This window comes from Carassius carassius, chromosome 5 (genome assembly GCF_963082965.1).
Source record: "Carassius carassius chromosome 5, fCarCar2.1, whole genome shotgun sequence".
Taxonomy (NCBI): domain Eukaryota; kingdom Metazoa; phylum Chordata; class Actinopteri; order Cypriniformes; family Cyprinidae; genus Carassius; species Carassius carassius.
In genome coordinates this window covers 8,214,239-8,233,680 of record NC_081759.1, presented here as the reverse complement: position 1 = coordinate 8,233,680, position 19,442 = coordinate 8,214,239, and the positions used below count along the sequence as shown (strand labels likewise).

Genomic DNA, 19,442 nt, shown 5'->3' with positions numbered 1-19,442 from the left:
AATCAGTTATGTATTCAGACTCTGACCGTAGGCTACATGGATAACATCATCATAGAGCCCGACTGAACTGCAGTTTCCCAGCATTGGGAAATTGGATTTATAAGTCGATCACAGACGTAAAAATGGTACATTCACATCTAAATTATTGGAAGAATCTTGTAAGACTGGACAAGGTCCAAAAGAAATAGTGAAAATTAGGAAAAAACAAATAAATCCTCCATCGATGGCCAATGGTCTTTCAGGTTGAGCAAAATAACAAATAATGCTGGAAAATTAAATATATTATTCACATAAATACAATGGCATACCCTATTGGTCAAACATTTATAATATATTTATAAAAATATAAAATTATATATATAAAATATTTTTTTTCGAAATCTTATTATTTTTTTATATTATATTATATATATATATATATATATATATATATATATATTGACGGGCAGGGTGACGTAGTGACCAGGAAGCTATAAAAGAACATGCGGTGGAAACAACGGCAGCTTCTGGTAGAATGAGTGAAGTGCTCGCAGGGATGCCAGATGTAAGGCGGAAGATGCAGGATCTCATTCTTGCAGGGAACTAGGGTTACATACATAACCTTGAGGTGTTCCGCTTCAGGAACTCGAACTGCTTTGAGACGCTTTGGAAACGAGAATGCCCATGCCACCAGACTTTCAAGTGCCTTCATAGATTGTATGAACTTTAGCACTACTACAGCAAAAGGATGGAGGAACCAGTAGTGGTATGAACATTGAGGTCATAGAACCTGACTAAGATCAGTGGCTCAGACCAACTTGCAATGTTACAAATATCCTGCATAGCCACACCTGGCAGGAAGGCCATGGAGGCCACCAAGCTTCAGGTGGAATGAGCCTTGACCTCCAAGGGCGAGGTGAGACCAGAGGACTCGTAGGACATCGAGATGGCATCAACCATCCACAGACTGAGGGCTTGCTTAGTAGCAGGCAGACCCCTCTTGGAAGGACCGTAACAAACAAGTAATTGCTCCACATGACAGCTCTGTGGAGCTCTGTTCGCACTGGATAAATACAGTTAAGCTTATGCTGGTCAAGCTCCTCCAAGGGAGGAGGACAGAAGGCCTGTAGTACTAGGGGCCGTGGCACAGAGGAGGGAACCTTAGGGATGTACCCCGGCCTGGGGCACAGAAAATCTTTGGCTAAACCAGGTGCAAAGTCTAGAAAGGAGGGGGCCACAAACAGGGCCTGCAAATCTCCGACTCTCTTCAGCGATGAGATGGTTAATAAGAAAACAGTCTTAAGTGCCAAAACTCGATCTGAAACCTCTATAAGTTCAAAAGGAGGTTTACACAAAGCCTCCAAGAACACGGCCAGGTCCCAAGGGGACATGAACGCGTACTGGAGGCCTCAACCTCAACCTCAGCACACCAGTGTAACCAGGGGTTGTCTTTCCACAGACTGACCACCAAGATGGGCATGGTAAGCCACTATAGCCACCACGTACACCTTCAAAGTGGAGTGGGTCAACCCAGTGGAGAATCGAGCCTGCAAAGAACTACAGCACTGAACTGACTGGCCAGTTAACTGGGTCAAGCTGGCAATCTTCACACCAGGAAGGGAAAGCCTTCCTCTTCAGGGCATACAGTTTCCTCATTGAGGGAGCTCTGAATTGGAAGATGGTCTCAACAACTTTGGTTGAGAGACCGGAAGCTGTGAGTTGTGCCCCCTCAGGGGCCACACCCACACCTTCAACAGCTCTGGGCGGGGGTGAAAAAACATAAACTCCACCTGTGAGAGGGGATCCCTCCTGATGGGAATCTTCCATGGAGACCCGTCAAGAAGGGAAATCAGGTCAGAGAACCATACTTGACCCAGCCAGAATGGGGCTACAAGCAGAAGACTGACTCCATCCTGGTGCATTCTCTCCAGAACTCCTGGGAGCAGAGCAATCAGGGGGAAGGCATACAGATGAAGCCTCGGCCACGAGAGGAGCTAGATGAGTCAGAGAGAACCAGAGGGGACAGTGCGATGTATCCCGAGTCACAAACAGATCCACCTAAATCAGTCCAAACATTCTCCAAACCTGACACACCACATCTGGGTGGAGTCTCCATTCCCCGGGCCTCAGCCCCTGTCTTGATAGGATGTCTGCTCCCTGATTGAGATGGCTCGGAATGTGAACTGCTGTTATTGAAAGGAGTTTCCCCAGGGCCCACACAAGGATCTGGGGTGCAAACGTAGACCTGCCTGTTTAACCTAGCCCACCGATTTATGCATGTAGTGTTTACGAGAGAGGTAAACACACAGATCTACAGGGAAACCAAACCATAAAGATGGTTCTGAAGACAACAAGATGCTGTGCATTGCTAAATTTGCATTGCCTTCCTTCTGATCCCAGTGTTAGGAAAGAGTGAATAAACTTTATTGTTAATGAAGATCCAGAGCACATCAATAAGATATTCGTCCTTTGTTCATTTAAAACAAGGCCAAATTTGACACAGGATTTTCTGAAAGACTGAAACAAAAAGACAATGCTGTGACAACTATATTAGATCTGACAGTAATGTCGTAAGTAACTGTTTTTATTACATGATCACTATAGCTTTGTCTGTTAAACATATACGTATTATATGGTTTTAACCTAAATCACAACAGTGTCCATCTGGAAAGGATGTAGACTTTCAAATAGGGTGTTTACTTTAGAGTCTACAATCCACCATGCCTATTCAAATGAAGCGTTCTGATGAGGGGGTTAAAAACAGGACAGAAGCCTATTACTTCTTAATTATGATGTTTTTGATGTAAAAATCTTGATAAATTAACACGATGAATGATAAATGAATGATAAAATGAAATTAAATGACAAAAAACTGAGGCAATTCATGGCCCTTTAAAGGATTAGTTCACCCAAAAATAAAAATTCTGTCATTAATTACCTTATGTCTTTCCAAACCCGTAAGACCTTCATTCATCTTCCAAACATAAATTAAGATATTTTTTATCAAATGGTGGAAGATGGTAACTTGGGGAGAAGATTTGTTGAATAAATTATTATTGTTTTCTTTGCACACACAAAAAAATATATAATCGTAGCTTCGCAAAATTACGGTTGAACCCTGATATCACATGGTCTATTTTACCTACGTCCTTGCTATGTTTCTGGACATGGGAACATCACAGTTTCATTGCTGTCTACAGAGAGCTCTCCGCTTTAAGCAAAAATATCTTAATTTGTGTTCTGAAGATAAACAAAAGTCTAGTTTTTAATGACATAAGGATGAGTAATTAATAACAGAATTTTACATTTTTGGGTAAAATAACCATTTGAAAAAAATATTACAAACTTTTGAGCAGTAGTAAAGTTCCCCATATATTTCAAGAGGCTGTTTTTGTACAGATTTTATTTGCAGTTGAGTGAAACAGGTGCTGTTCCTGTAATACTGTTCATATGCCTGTGAGTTGAGCTTACCAGTGTATATTTCCGCCTCTGTCGGGTCCTCGACTCGCTTATGTTGAATGATGTAATCTGAAACCTTGTAGCCAATCAGTGGTTCAACATCAATCCATTCCAGCGCCACCATTGTACTGGAGGGTTCCAGGTGTGGAGCCAGTCTCAATCTTTGAAAATTAAAAAGTCAACATTATGTGCATATTAGTACTATTTGACAGAATGCCAAAACCGACTGATTTACCTAAGCAGGGGACATTTTAAGGCATCGTAGATGTGTCTCTGAATCAAAAGCTATTTTAAATGGTATCCAGCATTGCTAAGATACCTTGGGAAATTTTGCACAAGCTCTCAGCCCTCATTTCAAAATCAAAAAAGTTCAGTACTAAACTACAAACAGTAGTTTAGTTCCGCCTTACATTTTAAGAATTTTTTTTTTTTTGTACAGATTTTATGTACCTTTTTCATTATGTGACTCAGCATGTAACGTAATGGACATACTGAGTCACCAAACAATTGCCTTGATGAGACAATTTGGCAGTGAAGATAATGCGGCATCATTTGTCTTACCAAAGTCTAGGAAAACCTTAACATTCTTCCCAAAAGTGATGCCATGAACCACGTATTGCATAAAGGTGCTTTCAGGACACCTCAGGGTAACTTACACAGGCCGCCGCAGGGGGCTGCAGTTGGGAAGCCCGTCTTTGCCAAGTGCTGTCAGGTCACAGCGGCACCAGTTCTCGATGACATCACCCTTCCCCGCACACCAGTATGAGCTCATCGTGGCACTTTTGAATGCCTGCAGAATAAATGGCACAGGTGAGAGAAATGCAATTATCTCTACGAGCAAACGTCCTTCCGCCATACTCGATGAGTCACCAGGAGTTGCCAACATCACGCTCTGCCACCTCCACTCAAAAAGTGGTGTAACTCTGTGAAGTTACGCAGGCTAAGGGCGCTTTGTATAGACAAGAACCTGTCAAGATTTAATTGGAAGCTGTACCAAAAAAGGTCATCCCACGTGTGAGTCAAGAGACTCTGTCTCTGGGGCAATAATAAGACGAGTGTGGGGCAGAGAAGGAGGGGGAAACTGAGACACAGCCGAGGGATGGCACACAGTGAGACAAGAGGTTGTGAATCATTCTAAAGCTTTTTTCCAACTAGAGGTTGACTATTTGAAGTGAACTTTTGCCTGTTTGGTGATTAGGTTAACTGCTTTGAATTGAATATGACACATCCAATGTGTGTCCTAATGCTGTGCTTCTCGCCTGGTGTGGGTAGGCCATATTTTGTATTTTTTTATTTAAAAAAAACAGCATTGTGGAAAGTTTTCTTAAAAGTTACTTGAGTGCTTTCCAATATTGTGTCACTCTCTTAGAAAGTAACTAATGGCATTACTAATAGCGTTACTTTTTTATGGAAGGTAATGCATTACGTTACTTTTTTGTTTCCTTTTCTCATCTGAGCTTTCTTTTTTGTTTTTGATATAAAAAGTTCTGTTTTGGGCAAATGTAAAAGCCCTTTCATAACTGTGAAATGAATAAGCCTCATCCTGAAGGAAATGCAAATTCACGCCTGTACTGTAGAGGGCATAGTTTAAACAAACCTTTCAGCTGTGCTGCCATTCTGAATTAAGAAAAGTATGCAAGAAAAGAAAGTCCAGGAGAAGAAAGTCCCTCTCTTCAGTCATAAGAAAAGAAAAGAAAAGAAAAGAAAAGAAAAGAAAAGAAAATAAAAGAAAAGCTATGTTTATATGCAGTAATTTTTGCTTATTAGCATGGTTGAATTGGATCATCACAGGTCAGCAGTAAAAACATTGATTAATAAAATGGGATTAAATACAAACATATTTGTGTTTTTTTATGTAATTAATTACATATACATACTTACTTATTTAAAGATGGCCATCTTTAAGAATGACTGTTCAGATATGAACACTTCACAATAAGAGTCCAACTGTAATGAAGGTTAATAAATGCTGTATTAGTTTAGTTCATTATTAGTTTCAAAAGTGGAACCTCTGATTGGCTACAAGGTTTCAGAATACTAATACATTTAGAAATGTTAGAGTTTCTTCTCTTAACATTTTAATGCACTATAAACAAATATTAATGATCAATGTATAATTAATATTAATATTATTATAGATGCACAAACTGATACAGAAAGCTCATTATTCAGATTGACATCTGCTGCAGTTTGGTTCTCTTACGAGAGTTCTCTCGTACTGCGTCTTAGCTAAGACGCTACGGGAAAAGTCTCTTTTCACGAAATACTGAAGCAAAAAATTATCCTTAATTTTGAATTTTTGTAAAGCGCATTTGCAGCAGTACACAGCCATAGGCGAGACGGCTCGCTCGCTCATTGGCTGCTCTGCAGCAAGTGCACAGCCTATCGAGCACAGGCTGATGCAATATCAGACCAATTAGGACGCTTCGCGCCCATCACGCCACTTCCCGCCGAAACGGGTGTGGCCCCACCCTATAAAAGGAGCTCGAAAAGGCTGACTCACCTGATTTTTATTCTCTTCAGCGAAGCTCACGCATCGCTGGATCACGGAGGAAGCAAGCGCCGTCTGAGAGGCATATCAGCGGGACGAGCCATTCTGAAGCTGCTGGCCTCCCCGCCTTCTACTGCCGTTCCTGCTGCGCTGTCTGGTGCCTATATCCTTTTATATCCTTGTGTGAGTTCAACCTGTGACGCACACTCATAAAAGAGCTGCGTCTTTTTAAAGATGCCTTCGTGCGGCTCGTGCAGAGCCCCGCTCAGCGAAGGAGATCGTCACGTCATCTGCGTCTCCTGCCTGGGTGAGGACCATGCAGCGCTCGCTGACGGCGGCTGCCCTCATTGCGAGTTAATGCCTATGGTGACTCTGAGGACTCGCCGGGCGTTCTTCTCGAAGCCTGCATCATCCGCTGCGCCGCAGCGCCATAAAAAGCGCCGCTCGCAGCGTCTACCGGAACCGCCTCCAGCTCTGCCGAGCTCGCCGGTTCCCCCCGCTTCACTGGCCTCCCCTGCATCGCTTCCCGATGGTCAGCGTCCGCTGTTTGCCGCCGCGTCATCGGTGGAAGTGGATCTCAGGGCCGCGTCGGAGGAAGAGGACACGTGCTCTCTGCTTGCTTCAGGCAGTGAGGGTTGGGCGAGCTCCGTGGATTTCGCGCCTTCTGCTCAGAGGCCCAGCAGACGGGCGGATATCGATAAGGAGCTGATGCGAGTGCTCACGCTGGCCGCGGCGAGCCTCGGCCTCGAGTGGTCTGCTCCAGCGCCCCCTTCTCGTTACCGGCTGGATGGTAGCTTTCTCCCGGATGAGCGTTTTTCTCCCAGCTCAAAGCACGCCCCCTTTCTTCCTGAGCTTCACGAAGAAGTGGCGAAAGCTTGGAACGCTCCTTTCTCGGCGAGAGTTCGTTCATCTGTTTCACCAGCATTCTCCACACTGGACGATGCTAAGAACAGAGGCTACCTGTCACTTCCGCCGGTGGAACAGGCTATTGCAGCGCACCTTTGCCCGCCCTCTGCTGGTGCGCACCACATAGTAAACGTGCCCACTCCTCAGTGCCCACAAACACTATGTCACACACGGCGCGTGGTTTCTGTAAAAACGAAACCCGTGCGCGTACGATCTGCCCAGGCAGACAGCGAGTCAAAAGCAGTAAATGTGCACATTTGCAGCCCACAGTTACTCGCGGACATCATGAGTCCTATGGGACCCGCTCAGCCCTCCCTCGATCGGTTAAGCGCCGAGACGGGGTCGAGGAGGAGCGATCTGCCCGCTGTGATCAGCGCGCTCCCCGCCTCAAATGCCACAGGCGCGACGCCCATGTTGCAGCACACCGAAGCGCCGCCGTTGCCCAGGCAACAGAGCGCGCTTCGCATCCAGCCCTTAGCCATTCATTCGGATGCATGGTCAGCGCTTACAGGGGTTTCGGATTGGGTGCTAGGCATTATAAAGAGAGGCTACTCGCTACAGTTTTCTCGACGCCCTCCGCGCTTTTTAGCGCGCATCGAAACCACGGTAAAAACAGAAGTAGCACACCTACTTCGGGCCGAAATATCAAAACTGTTGAGCAAAGGGGCTATAGAGCCTGTGTCTCAAGCTCAAAGCGAGGGGGGGCTGTACAGCAGATATTTTCTGGTGCCCAAGAGAGACGGGGGTCTCAGGCCCATACTGGATCTAAGACTAAGCTGAACAGGGCATTGATGAAACGCAGTTTCAGAATGCTTACGACCAGGAAGCTCCTCGCGCATATTCGCAGAGGGGACTGGTTCATGTCAATAGATCTGAAGGACGCGTATTTTCAAATACAGATAGCGTCAAATCACAGGCGATATTTGAGATTCGCCTTCGAGGGCCAGGCATACCAGTTTACAGTCCTGCCGTTCGGCTTGTCCGTAGCTCCTCGTACGTTTACGAGGTGCATGGACGCAGTGCTCGCTCCTCTCAGACTCAGAGGCATGCAAGTGCTGAACTATTTGGACGACTGGTTATTCTGGCTCAATCACGAGCGGAGCTCGTGGAGCACAGAGCCGTTTAACTCGATCACCTTGAGAGACTCGGTCTCAGTGTCAACTGGGCGAAGAGTTTGCTGAACCCCAGTCAGACGATACTGTTTTTGGGTTTAGCTCTGGACTCACGTTCCATGATGGCGCGGCTGTCACCACAGCGCGCATTGAGCATGAGGCGCGCGGCGAGTTCTCTCCGCTGCGGCGTGACTGTTTCGGTCAGAGAATGTCAGAGGATGCTGGGTCTCATGGCCTCAGCATCTCCGGTTCTGCAGCCGGGCCTGCTCCGCATGCGCCCCCTGCAGTTCTGGCTGAAAGCGCGGGTACCGCGCGGAGCATGGATATCTGGTCGACTGCGTCTCAAGGTCAATCAAGGCTGCATTACAGCCCTGAAAACCTGGACAGAGATCGACAGATATCGACAAATCATACCAATCAGGTGGAAGCCTGGGGACTTCCTCGACAATGAAAATGGTGTCGACGGACGCCTCCACGTCGGGATGGGGAGCACTGCTCGAGGGCAGACCGTCCTTTGGCCTGTGGTCAGAACGGGAAAAGCTCCAACATATCAACTGTCTGGAAATGCTGGCAGTGGAGAACGTGCTGACGCGTTTTTGTCCCCAAATCAAAGGCCACCACGTCTTAGTCCGTTCGGACAACATGTCTGTGGTGTCCTACATAAATCGCCAGGGCGGTCTCGGGTCCCGAAACCTGTACAGGCTGACGGAACGCCTCCTGGTTTGGGCTCAGTGCAACTTGCGCTCGCTGAGGGCAGTGCACGTGCCTGGGCTACAGAATCTGGGTCCAGACAGGCTGTCCAGAAACAACATTCCCACGGGCGAATGGTCTCTACACCCGCAAACAGTCCGGCTGTTGTGGGAGAGATTTGGAAGGGTGGAGGTGGACCTCTTCGCGTCCCACGAAAACGCTCACTGCCCCGCGTACTTTTCTAAGAACGAAAGCGCGCTATCACGGAGATGGCCGTGCTGCCCACTTTATGCTTTCCCTCCCGTCTCCCTCCTTCCGCAGGTGATAGAACAGGTGAGAGAAACGAGATGTTCCATACTGCTTGTAGCACCTTTTTGGAAGAACCAACCATGGTTCCCAGATTTGATGCGGTTAGCTGATATCGCCCCGTGGCCAGTGCCTTGGAGGAGGGACCTCCTATCGCAGGCCAGGGTCTCGATTTGGCACCCTCAACCGGAGTTGTGGTCCCTCCATGTGTGGGCGCTCAACGGTTACCCGCTGATTTCTCAGTGGGAGTGCTAAATACCATCACTCAGGCTAGGGCTCCGTCGACGCGACGGCTCTATGCCTCGAAGTGGTCGGTGTTCTCCAGCTGGTGTACAGCTCGGGGATGTTCACCCCTTAGTTGTGAGGTGACGGAGGTTCTCTCCTTCCTGCAAGAGCTGTTGGATAAGGGCAGAGCCCCATCCACGCTCAAAGTTTAGGTGGCGGCCATCGCAGCGTTTTCTGAAATGGCGCTGGGTCAGTCAATAGGAAGGAACGATTTGGTCATCCACTTCCTTAGAGGAGCTAGGAGGCTGAATCCTCCCAGACCTCCGTCAGTCCCCCTGTATGGGACCTCACGACGGTTTTGGAGACCATGAAGGGTCCCCCCTTTGAGCCTATCCAATCGATTAGCCTCCAGCATCTGTCGTTCAAGACGGTATTCTTGTTGGCTCTCGCTTCAGTGAAGTGTGTGGGTGACCTGCACGCGCTCTCGGTGAGCCAGTCGTGCTTGGAGTTTGGGCCTAATGACTCTAGGGTCATACTCAAACCTAGGCACGGTTATGTGCCAAAGTCCCTCAACACGCCGTTTCGGGCTCAGGTTATTGCCCTGTCTGCCCTGTCGGTGTCAGGAGAGGATGGAGACTCGAGTCTTCTTTGCCCTGTTAGGGTTTTAAGAGCTTATGTGTCTCGCTCCGCTGTTTTTCGACAGACTGAGCAGCTGTTTGTCTCGTTCAGTGGACGTTCCAAGGGAATCGCTGTTTCGAGACAGACTCTATCCAGATGGATAGTTGACGCCATAGCGTTAGCTTACGCTTCCAAGGGCCTTCAGTGCCCACTGGGCGTCAGAGCACACTCCACAAGAGGCGTCGCCTCATCGTGCGCGTGGTCTACTGGGATCTCCTTGCAGGATATTTGTATGGCGGCAGGTTGGGCCTCCCCGTCTACATTTATCAGGTTTTATAACCTGGAGGTTCCCGCCTTGCAAGCAAGGCTGCTGTCGGTATAGCCGAATCAGGGCCCTGATGGGAATTCTGAGTTTGTGAGTGTTATGCGCTAACGACTGTTATATGGGCAGTATTACGTAAGACCCGCATTGCCACATTGGTCAGGCCTTGCCTCGACTGTGTGATGATTGTATTGCCGCATCTACGGGTGCTGCTAGATATGGGACGGAAGGCTTTCCCCCCCTCTCCTGTCCTGGGCTCTCTGTGAGTCCCTCGGGTGATTGTGCACTGTAAATCCTGGGCGTTGCTTCAGGTTTATTGGTGTGTGATCCCTGCGCGCACGGCGTTTTACATGGGGTTCCCGTAGCGTCTTAGCTAAGACGCAGTACGAGAGAACTCTCGTAAGAGAACGTACTCGGTTACTAACGTAACCTCGGTTCTCTCTAGAAGAGGGAACGAGTACTGCGTTCTCTGCCGTGCGTACGATTCACTCTGGTTCGCTTCGGCGATGAAATAAATCAGGTGAGTCAGCCTTTTCGAGCTCCTTTTATAGGGTGGGGCCACACCCGTTTCGGCGGGAAGTGGCGTGATGGGCGCGAAGCGTCCTAATTGGTCTGATATTGCATCAGCCTGTGCTCGATAAGCTGTGCACTTGCTGCAGAGCAGCCAATGAGCGAGCGAGCCGTCTCGCCTATGGCTGTGTACTGCTGCAAATGCGCTTTACAAAAATTCAAAATTAAGGATAATTTTTTGCTTCAGTATTTCGTGAAAAGAGACTTTTCCCGTAGCGTCTTAGCTAAGACGCAGTACTCGTTGCCTCTTCTAGAGAGAACCGAGGTTACGTTTGTAACCGAGTACGTTTTCTTAAGGAAGAGAGAAAAAAAAACACTAATGCTGTAAACTATACAGGGAACCATCTCATTTGGTGAATTAGAGGTTCAAATGAACAACGACAATATTCTATTCAATGCTATTTCTTTTCAGATATAATAATCACACAAAAAAGTTTGGAGATATGTAGTCTATAGTCTCAAGTATACTTTATAATCAAACTCTCATAACAGTGTAATTTGAGTGTCCTCATTTGTCGAAAGGAGCTGGTACAAACATACAGTAACCACATCGCTATGATTAGTTGCATTCTTAACTGCTGTTTTCTCACTGTTGTCATTATTTGCTGTATTTATTTTGTTATTGAGAAGAAAACAGTGCATCATATATTTAAATATTCATCTATACATTGCTTTCATCAGCGTGGATGTTTCTAGAAGTTTGCTAACTGTATATTGGTGGTATTTTATTTATAAAGAACGGAGAATGAGAAAGAGCTGCACTGTGATTAAATTGGGGCACTGAATCACATTCAGTTGTACGTTACATGTGCATGAAAACAAGCATGGGATGAGCATGAGCAAATAAGTTGCTGGCTGCAGTTGACATTACATGACTTTTGTTTCAGTCTGGAGAAGTTGACGCTGGTTGCTGAAACTCAGAGCCAGACTGCACAATTGAGTTGACAGATTTCATAGAAAACCATGTAGTGTATTGTTGTTGTTGTTGTTGTTTACCTTTATTTTACCAGGAAGTCTCACTGAGATCAAAAATCTCATTTACAAGAGAGACCTGGCCAAGGTAGCAGCCATACATAAACAACATATTAAAATGCTACATACAAGATAGCAGCCATACATAAACACAACATAGCTAAAAACATACACATCCAATCATTCAAAAATCATTTAAAAGGACCTCTCAAGAAAAACAACTACATGTCTCCTTCATCACATTTTTTATGATGGTCTTAAATGCATTAATTGATATACATGTTTCTAGTTTAAGATCTTTTTGCAAATTATTCCATGCCCATGGTGCATAGTATGAAAATGCAGTTTTCCCCAAATCTGTCCAAACCCTAGGTACATTAAAAAGCAACCACTTGGAGGAGCGTAGCTCATAACTAGCAGAATTGAGACAGAGAAGGGTACAGAGGTAAGCTGGAAGTTTATGATGGTCACAGACTCCATTTTTTTAGCTTCAATACTTTGATTCCATCCAGTCAGAGGATTTAAGATGTTTGATATTTTGAAACATTTTAAGAACACAATGCACTTTTTTTTTTTTTAATTTTTTATTATTTATATGCTATTTTTAAAATGTAGAGGAAGAACAGCAGTCAGAATGTTCAGCCTTCCTTACTGGCAGAAGTAGACAGTGATGAGGAAGCCGCCCATCTCTCTGATAGCATCAGCAGGTCTCTGGCTGCCAGACCTCACCCATTATTTACGCACAGGCAACTCCATTTAAACGGCCTTGATGAATGAGAAGTTATTACAGCGGCAGAGAGATGGAGGGGAAAGACTGCAATCCATTGCGGTATAATGACTTGCATGAGAGATGCCTGGCAGAGGCACGGAGTCGTGGAAGTCAAAACAGAGAGTGAATGGAGAGCTGCTAGTGTGGGGTGGGCATCATGACCCAAATCACGGAAACACTATATATAATACTATACAGTTGTTTTTAACTGGAAACTCTACAAAAATGGTTTATATATTCAATAACCATGAGATAAGTACTATTTGGGGATAATCCACTGAACTTTAAGAATGAAAGGTACTATTTGTTTTTCTCCTATTTGGAACTAATTGACATGAACCAAAACACTAAAACCAGGCGTTGAGGACGAGGACGTCTTTGTGCTGACTAAGAGGTTAACATAATTAAAGTAATATAACTACCATTTTACTGCTAAGATGTAGTAAAATAGCTGATAAACACTGCAAAAAAAAAAAAAAATTTTGTACTTAGTATTTTTTGTCTTGTTTTCCCATTACAAATATCTTTTAATATTTTTGTTGTCTTGTTTTCCAGTATAAACATCTAAACATTCAAGATACATTACATTTACTTGAGATATTAAGTCTTCTGAGAAGCTGTATCTAAATGAAGTGACTTTATGCTTAAAACTAGAAGAAAAAAATACCAGTGGGGTAAGAAAAATTATCTTGCTTTCAAAGTTATCCTTTGAATTAGGTTCATTTTTCTTACCCCAATGACATATTTTGATTTATTTAATTTAGTATATTTTAGTAAATATATCTTGATTTAAGAAATAGGTATTTGTCATGGGAAAACAAGACAAACATAAGTAAAGTAAACACACTAAATAAAGAAATGGCATTTATTGTAATGCACAAGACAGTATATGCTGGTAGTAACCCTTAAGTAAGAAAAGGGCCCTGGAAAGAAACCATTGATTAAATAAGAAAGCTTTTCCACAAAAACAAATGGCAGGGGCAATAAAACAATGTCAAACAACAGCCTGACAAACCCACAAAAGCGTGGCATGTAAAACTAGTTAAAAATGTATTTGGAGGTGAAGGAAAGGCACATTTTGGGGTGCGTGTTGGCTATGAATCCAAGAGTCTACGTGAAGGAGCTGTTCTTCATGTCGAATCATGCATTCCCAGTGAATGCTATGAGAATGAAAGAAAACTGAAGGTTTAACAACTATGCCCATTAGAGTGGCATTTGGCAATTGCGAAAAGGGTTAAAAAAGTTTCTGCAAATGGGAAACAGATGATCAGAAAACATGAAATATCAATGCTGATGAATGCAGCCCCGCTCATGGACAAACAGAGAGCCGCAAACGTGCACACACATTTACCACCAGCAGTTTCCTAGAAAAAGCATGCTTGACTGCTCAGCTGCACATGTGAAAAATAGACAAACCGATTATGGCTATGTTTATGTATGCAAAAGTAACCTGAGCCAGTTTCGACTGAGTAAGCAGGGAGGGTAATTAGGGACGTGTGTTTTTATGTCTGTGTGTGTGTGAGTGTGTTTGTGTGTGTGTGTGTGTGTGTGTGTAATGGGTGTATGACAGGGAACCCTAAAGACCCTGGATGGCAGTGAAGTTCTTTTTTGTTATTCACTAAAAAGAAATGTAATATACCTGAGAGGCAGTTTACTGTTAAGGAACTTCCTAAAACTGCGCATGCTGCAGCAAATGAAGTTTACATGTATATGTCGAATTGTGCTGCACGCTTTCCTCTCAAAAACCAATTTAAAACCAAACCAAAATGGCAGTGGTGAGAAAACAGCAGTTAAGAAAGAATCTGATCATAGTGATAAGGATATGTTTGTACAAGCTGTGCAATTCAGTACTCGATTCACGTCACTTTTATTTATTACAGTTGCAGCGATACTAAATTTCTCAGCCTATATGATTAATTCAGTTATTTAAAATGATATATGCAGATATATATAAAACTCTCCCAACCAATGTTGTAAACTATGCAGAGAGCCCTCTCATTTGGTATATATTATGTTAAAAATAAGAACAACTCTATTATATTTAATGTTATTAATTTTCAGATATAATAATCACACTTGAATAAAAACATATGTGACCTGTGCTGGCAAAATGAGTTATAATATGCTAAAAAATAAATAAATAAATATTTAAAAGACCATCAAAATGTTATATGAGTTGTAGAAATCGGACAATAAAATGAGTGAGCGACACAGGTTTGAAGTCGATAGAGTCAGCAAAGTCCATTTAGAGAAAAATCGAGTTAAAGATTTCTTAAGGTTTCAAAGCAGTAATCATATAGCAACATTGCATATTTTCCTCCAGTTATTTTCTTAATAATAATTATTGCTTTATTAATAATCACAATATAGTTTATTTTATTTTGTTTTATTTTATTTTATCTTATCTCTGTTATAATTAAGAACTTTTTCGAGCCTGTAGCTCGATTGCATGAAGTAGTTTTCATAGAAAAAAAAAAAAAAAAACCTTTTCAAACATACAAAATTAACTGTAATTAAGCTCCCTCTGGTGTTTATTATTATTATCATTATTATTGTTTTTATAGCTAACCTACAACCTGGCAACCATGGCTTTACCTTCAGATGATTAATATGGTCAAATAAATCCTGTGTTAATGACACTGCATTAATGTGTTGGTATTTCTTTAACTTGGACATCCCTAAATTTAACACACGAAACATTTTTTCATCCAACTTGCTGTCTGACACATTTGTTTTTTTCTACCGACTTTTGAATGACAGGATAAAATCGGTCCTGATCTTGGGTGTTTTTAAACAATCAGCTGATAACCGATATAATTGCTTTTGTAGGCCGATACCAATTATTGGGAAATAAATTGGCGCAACCCTATTACTTATATAATAGATTGCTTTAAAGCAAGCAGTTTTAAAGTACTGAACATGAACTTAAACTTTTCCAGAAAGAGTACGTCAAACATACTTGAGTAAATGTACAGATACCTTACAGCGAAAATGAATCCATTAAAATGTACAAGTCCAATTCTAATACTACTTGAGTAAAAGTCTTAAAAAAAAAAAAAAAGAATTAGAAACAAAACTAAACAGAAAATTTGAAATTTGCATGATTGCAATAAATCATGGTCGACACAGCATCTTAGATGTCTTAGAACACCGAAGTCTCAGTTAAGCTCAAATACTCAAAAAGGGCAGAGGTAAACCAATATCCTTCAAAAAGATCTCAGCTACATCCTTATCTTATATATGACACACATGCGGTTCACACCTTCTAATGCACTCACAATTGCATAAAGTGGCCTTGTTGACAAGTTTGAGTGAGTAAGGGCAAACCGCACACTGCACAAGATAAAGTACATTCTATGGACTGAAGATGGCGATATCACTGTTGTAACATAAATTAAAAGTTGAAATTTAAGTTGCCATGCAAAATGTAATGAGAAATTGCATTACTCATCACAAATGTGTGGAGTAAAGAATTCATATTCTTCTTTTAAAAATATAGTCAATTAGACAGTAAAAGCTGCTAATATCTTTGATACTCAGTAAAACTACAAAGTACCCAAAAAGATACTTTGGGATACTCCACCCCAAAATGAAAATCTTGTAGTTCCATCCTGTAAAAGCTTCATTCGTTCCGGAACACAGTTTAAGATATTTTTAATGAAAACCAAGGGGGCTTGTGACTGTCCCATTCACTGCCAGTTTGTCTCGTCTGTGTCTCTCCACATCACAGAAGCACCATTTTGGAGAATTTGAGCTGAAAAAAGACAGCTTACGCTCTTCTGTGTAAGCCACGCTGCACAGATGTGCTGTTTTCGTTCAAATCAAAGCATAAATACATGTAGAAAACGTATCCTTGTGGCGTGGCTGAAACAGAATATGGAGACACAGAGGAAACAAATAGTTAAATAAAGTCATTATTTTTGTTTTCTTCGTGTACAAAAATTATTTTCTTTGCTTCATAAAATTCAGCCTGAACCACTGATGGCAGATGGACTATTCTGATGACGTCTTTCATACTTTTCTGAACTTTGACATTGTATTTTACTTGGCAGTGAATGAGACAGTCACAAGCCTCCTGGTTTTCATCAAAAATATCTTAAATTGTGTTCCGAAGACGAACAAAGCTTTTACGGGTTAGAAACGACATGGGAGTAAGTGATTAATGACAACATTTTCATTTTGGGGTGGAGTATCCCTTTAAGTACAGTAACTATTACATTTACTCAAACACTTTTCTTTGATTTCAATTTAATCAATATTGCCTCCTGCAAAATTCAAAACCAAGTTTCCTGAAGACTAGAGGTGAGTTGTGCACTATAAATGTGAACAGTAAACACATACACTTTTAGGGAAACTGTTTACGACGGATGTTTGCTTTCTTTTTTTTAAACCATTGATGACCCTTTAGTTCCACAACACCTCTTAACTCTCTAGACCTCAGAGAAACCCATTCCCAATGACAAGATGCAGGGCAATTATGACGTCTTAATGCTATTATCTGTTTTAACTCCTCTGAGCTCACCCTATTACTGTCCCCAATCAGCATCTGATATGTGCAAACATTAGCCATCTGGCCGAGGAATTGATTCATCCGATGACCCAAAACCTCAGCAAACAGGTCATTCCGATCATTTGGCTTAATGTAGTGAAGGAAATGTCCCTGTTTCTAGGAACACCTATAACCATCTTCCAGGAAGAGAGCTATGGCTTCGATTGAATCCAGGGTTCATAAGGGGACACGAAGAATGCAAATAAAAGTGCACATCTTTGAAAAACAGCAAACTGGCTAAAGGGTGTCTATAAGCTGATTCGATTTGCTTTCTCTATCCACTTAAATGGCTAGCAAAATCCATGGCTATAGCATTCCCTGGAAAATTTATTTCTGTCAGCGTATTGCCTTGGGTTAAATACAAACTTTAAGGCCAGTATCCATTATTTTCTTCTTTGGAAAGCGGAGATTGTACCATGATCGGATTGGAGGCATACCTTTGGCAATTCCCTAGCTGAGCAGTTTTATTCCTATAATAAGTTGTACACTCAATTACAGTGGGCTATCTTCAACACACAAAATATAACACTCCACCTGTTGAGCGGATTTTCAGGGGAATTGCTTTTAGGAAGTTTTGCAGAGTGACTCAAAAAAGTCAGAACTTTAAGCAAAATGGTCAGCAAAACTTGGAGGGCAAATAAAAGGTGCTTGGTAGTGTGACTTAGTATGATGCTAGACAGCAACTTATGCTGTTTTCGCTGTAGTGACTGAATACTTTGTTTTACAAGCCTCCATTGATTCAGATTGATGGTTAATCATGACCTCATTTATATCTGTCAGTGCTATTATACTGTAACATCTCATTACTTTAAACGGTTAAATTGAATGATAAAAATGTATCATCTACAATCAAGAATGAAGCTTGATTCTACCACAGGATATAAAATTAAAAACATAATTTTTCAACATCATGCATTTTTCTTTTTCTTCAAATTTTGACTTTTTACAAAAAGTCAGAAATGCAAGATATAAACCAAGGGCGGACTGGCCATCAGGAGCACCGGGACATTTCCCGGTGGCCTGACGGTCATTCTGGCCTGCCGGCTGCTGCTGTGCAGTCAATCAGACTAACGTGCAATAGGCTGGTATGCACTGCAACTGCGAATTAATTGACGGACTTATGAATCTATGAATCAGGCGATCACGGAGCGAAAATGACACCACCACATGACCAAACATCAGTGAAGCACTGCCTTATTGGCTATATCCAGAGGCAGCCTTTATATAAGAAAATCGAGCAAAAAAATGGAGGGTAAACACAAAGGAGGAGCAGATGCTGTTTTACATTGTCATTCCTTACCTACTTATTTGTATTTTTTTTTTTTATTCGTTATTCTATTAGCTTTTGAGTCAGAGCAGGAACCTTCAGGTAAAGTTTAAGCTATTAGCAAAACTAAACATGCTGGCTATACTATAAGAAAAATATGTGCTTTTATGATTTATAAGGTCATCAGTAGTAGGACTGTGATCACTGGAACATACAATTGATGGCTGCATAATTAATATAGATTATTGAAAGTGCTTATTTGCATAGAAACTCAATGTGCAGAGTGGGGGGGGGGGGGGTGCTGGTTAAGGAAAGATGATAGAGACAGTGTATGCCTTGATACTTGATACTTCATTTGATTATTCTGCCCGTATACTTTTTTAAGTATAACCCAATTCAAACAACTGAAAGAGCCAAAGAGTTTAGCAGTCTGGTGGACACATGAATTGGGTGGTGGTGACTGCAGCAACAGAGGTGGCCTGGGGTGGAGTCAAATTCCCGGCCTGATTTACTGTCCCAGTCCGCCACTGCCTGGAAGAGGGGGATCCGCCAAAATTAAGCCCTGACTTTACAACAGTAGCCTACACAAAGATTAATGTTTGAGCTTATTCTTTGTTGGGGCCCTTGTGGCAATGCTGAGAATGCAACACATGCTTGTGTCAGAAATTAATTAAGGATGCAGTGTATTCCAAATTGCGAAAAAAAAAAAAAAGATTAAGCGTATTCATAGCCAGAAGTGTCTGCATTCGGTTTATTGCATAAAGCATGGTTTAGAATAAAGCTGCAATGAAACAGACCTTTTCTTCTACATTGTTACATGCATCTGAGTGTGGCAGCTTATTGAATAAGAAAAAATGTAGGGCAGGATTTAGTTCTATGCATAGACTGTTAATTCAATTTTGCAGAGTGAGCACTGCACTGCAAGCTTGCAGTCTATTGTGGACTGATGGGTTTAAGCAGACTAAATTATTGGAGACGCCTGGCATATATGTCACCAGAGAGTTTCAACCGGAAAACCCAGCTATGACATTTTGATTAAAAATTACATGAATTTCCATTTCATGACAACTCTAAAGCTATGTTTGACTGCAGATTAGAGATGCATTAGAAACCTACTGCCAGATGTATGAGAAAATGGCTGGAATGAACGTTTCTTCTCTTCTCTGTGTCCAAAGAGTTCCTCCTTAATCTTAAAATGACTGATGAG

General features: G+C 42.5%; 1 protein-coding gene across 1 annotated transcript in view; it reads right to left on the bottom strand.

The window, feature by feature from the left end:
- LOC132140726 (astrotactin-2-like) overlaps positions 1–19,442 on the bottom strand; it is a 534,505-nt gene that overhangs the window by 57,187 nt on the left and 457,876 nt on the right. The window contains exons 18-19 of the mRNA XM_059549640.1: positions 4,095–4,228; positions 3,451–3,599 (exon numbers count right to left, since the gene is read on the bottom strand). Of these exons, the coding sequence (XP_059405623.1) occupies positions 3,451–3,599; positions 4,095–4,228 (283 nt within the window). The remainder of the gene's footprint in view (positions 1–3,450; positions 3,600–4,094; positions 4,229–19,442) is intronic.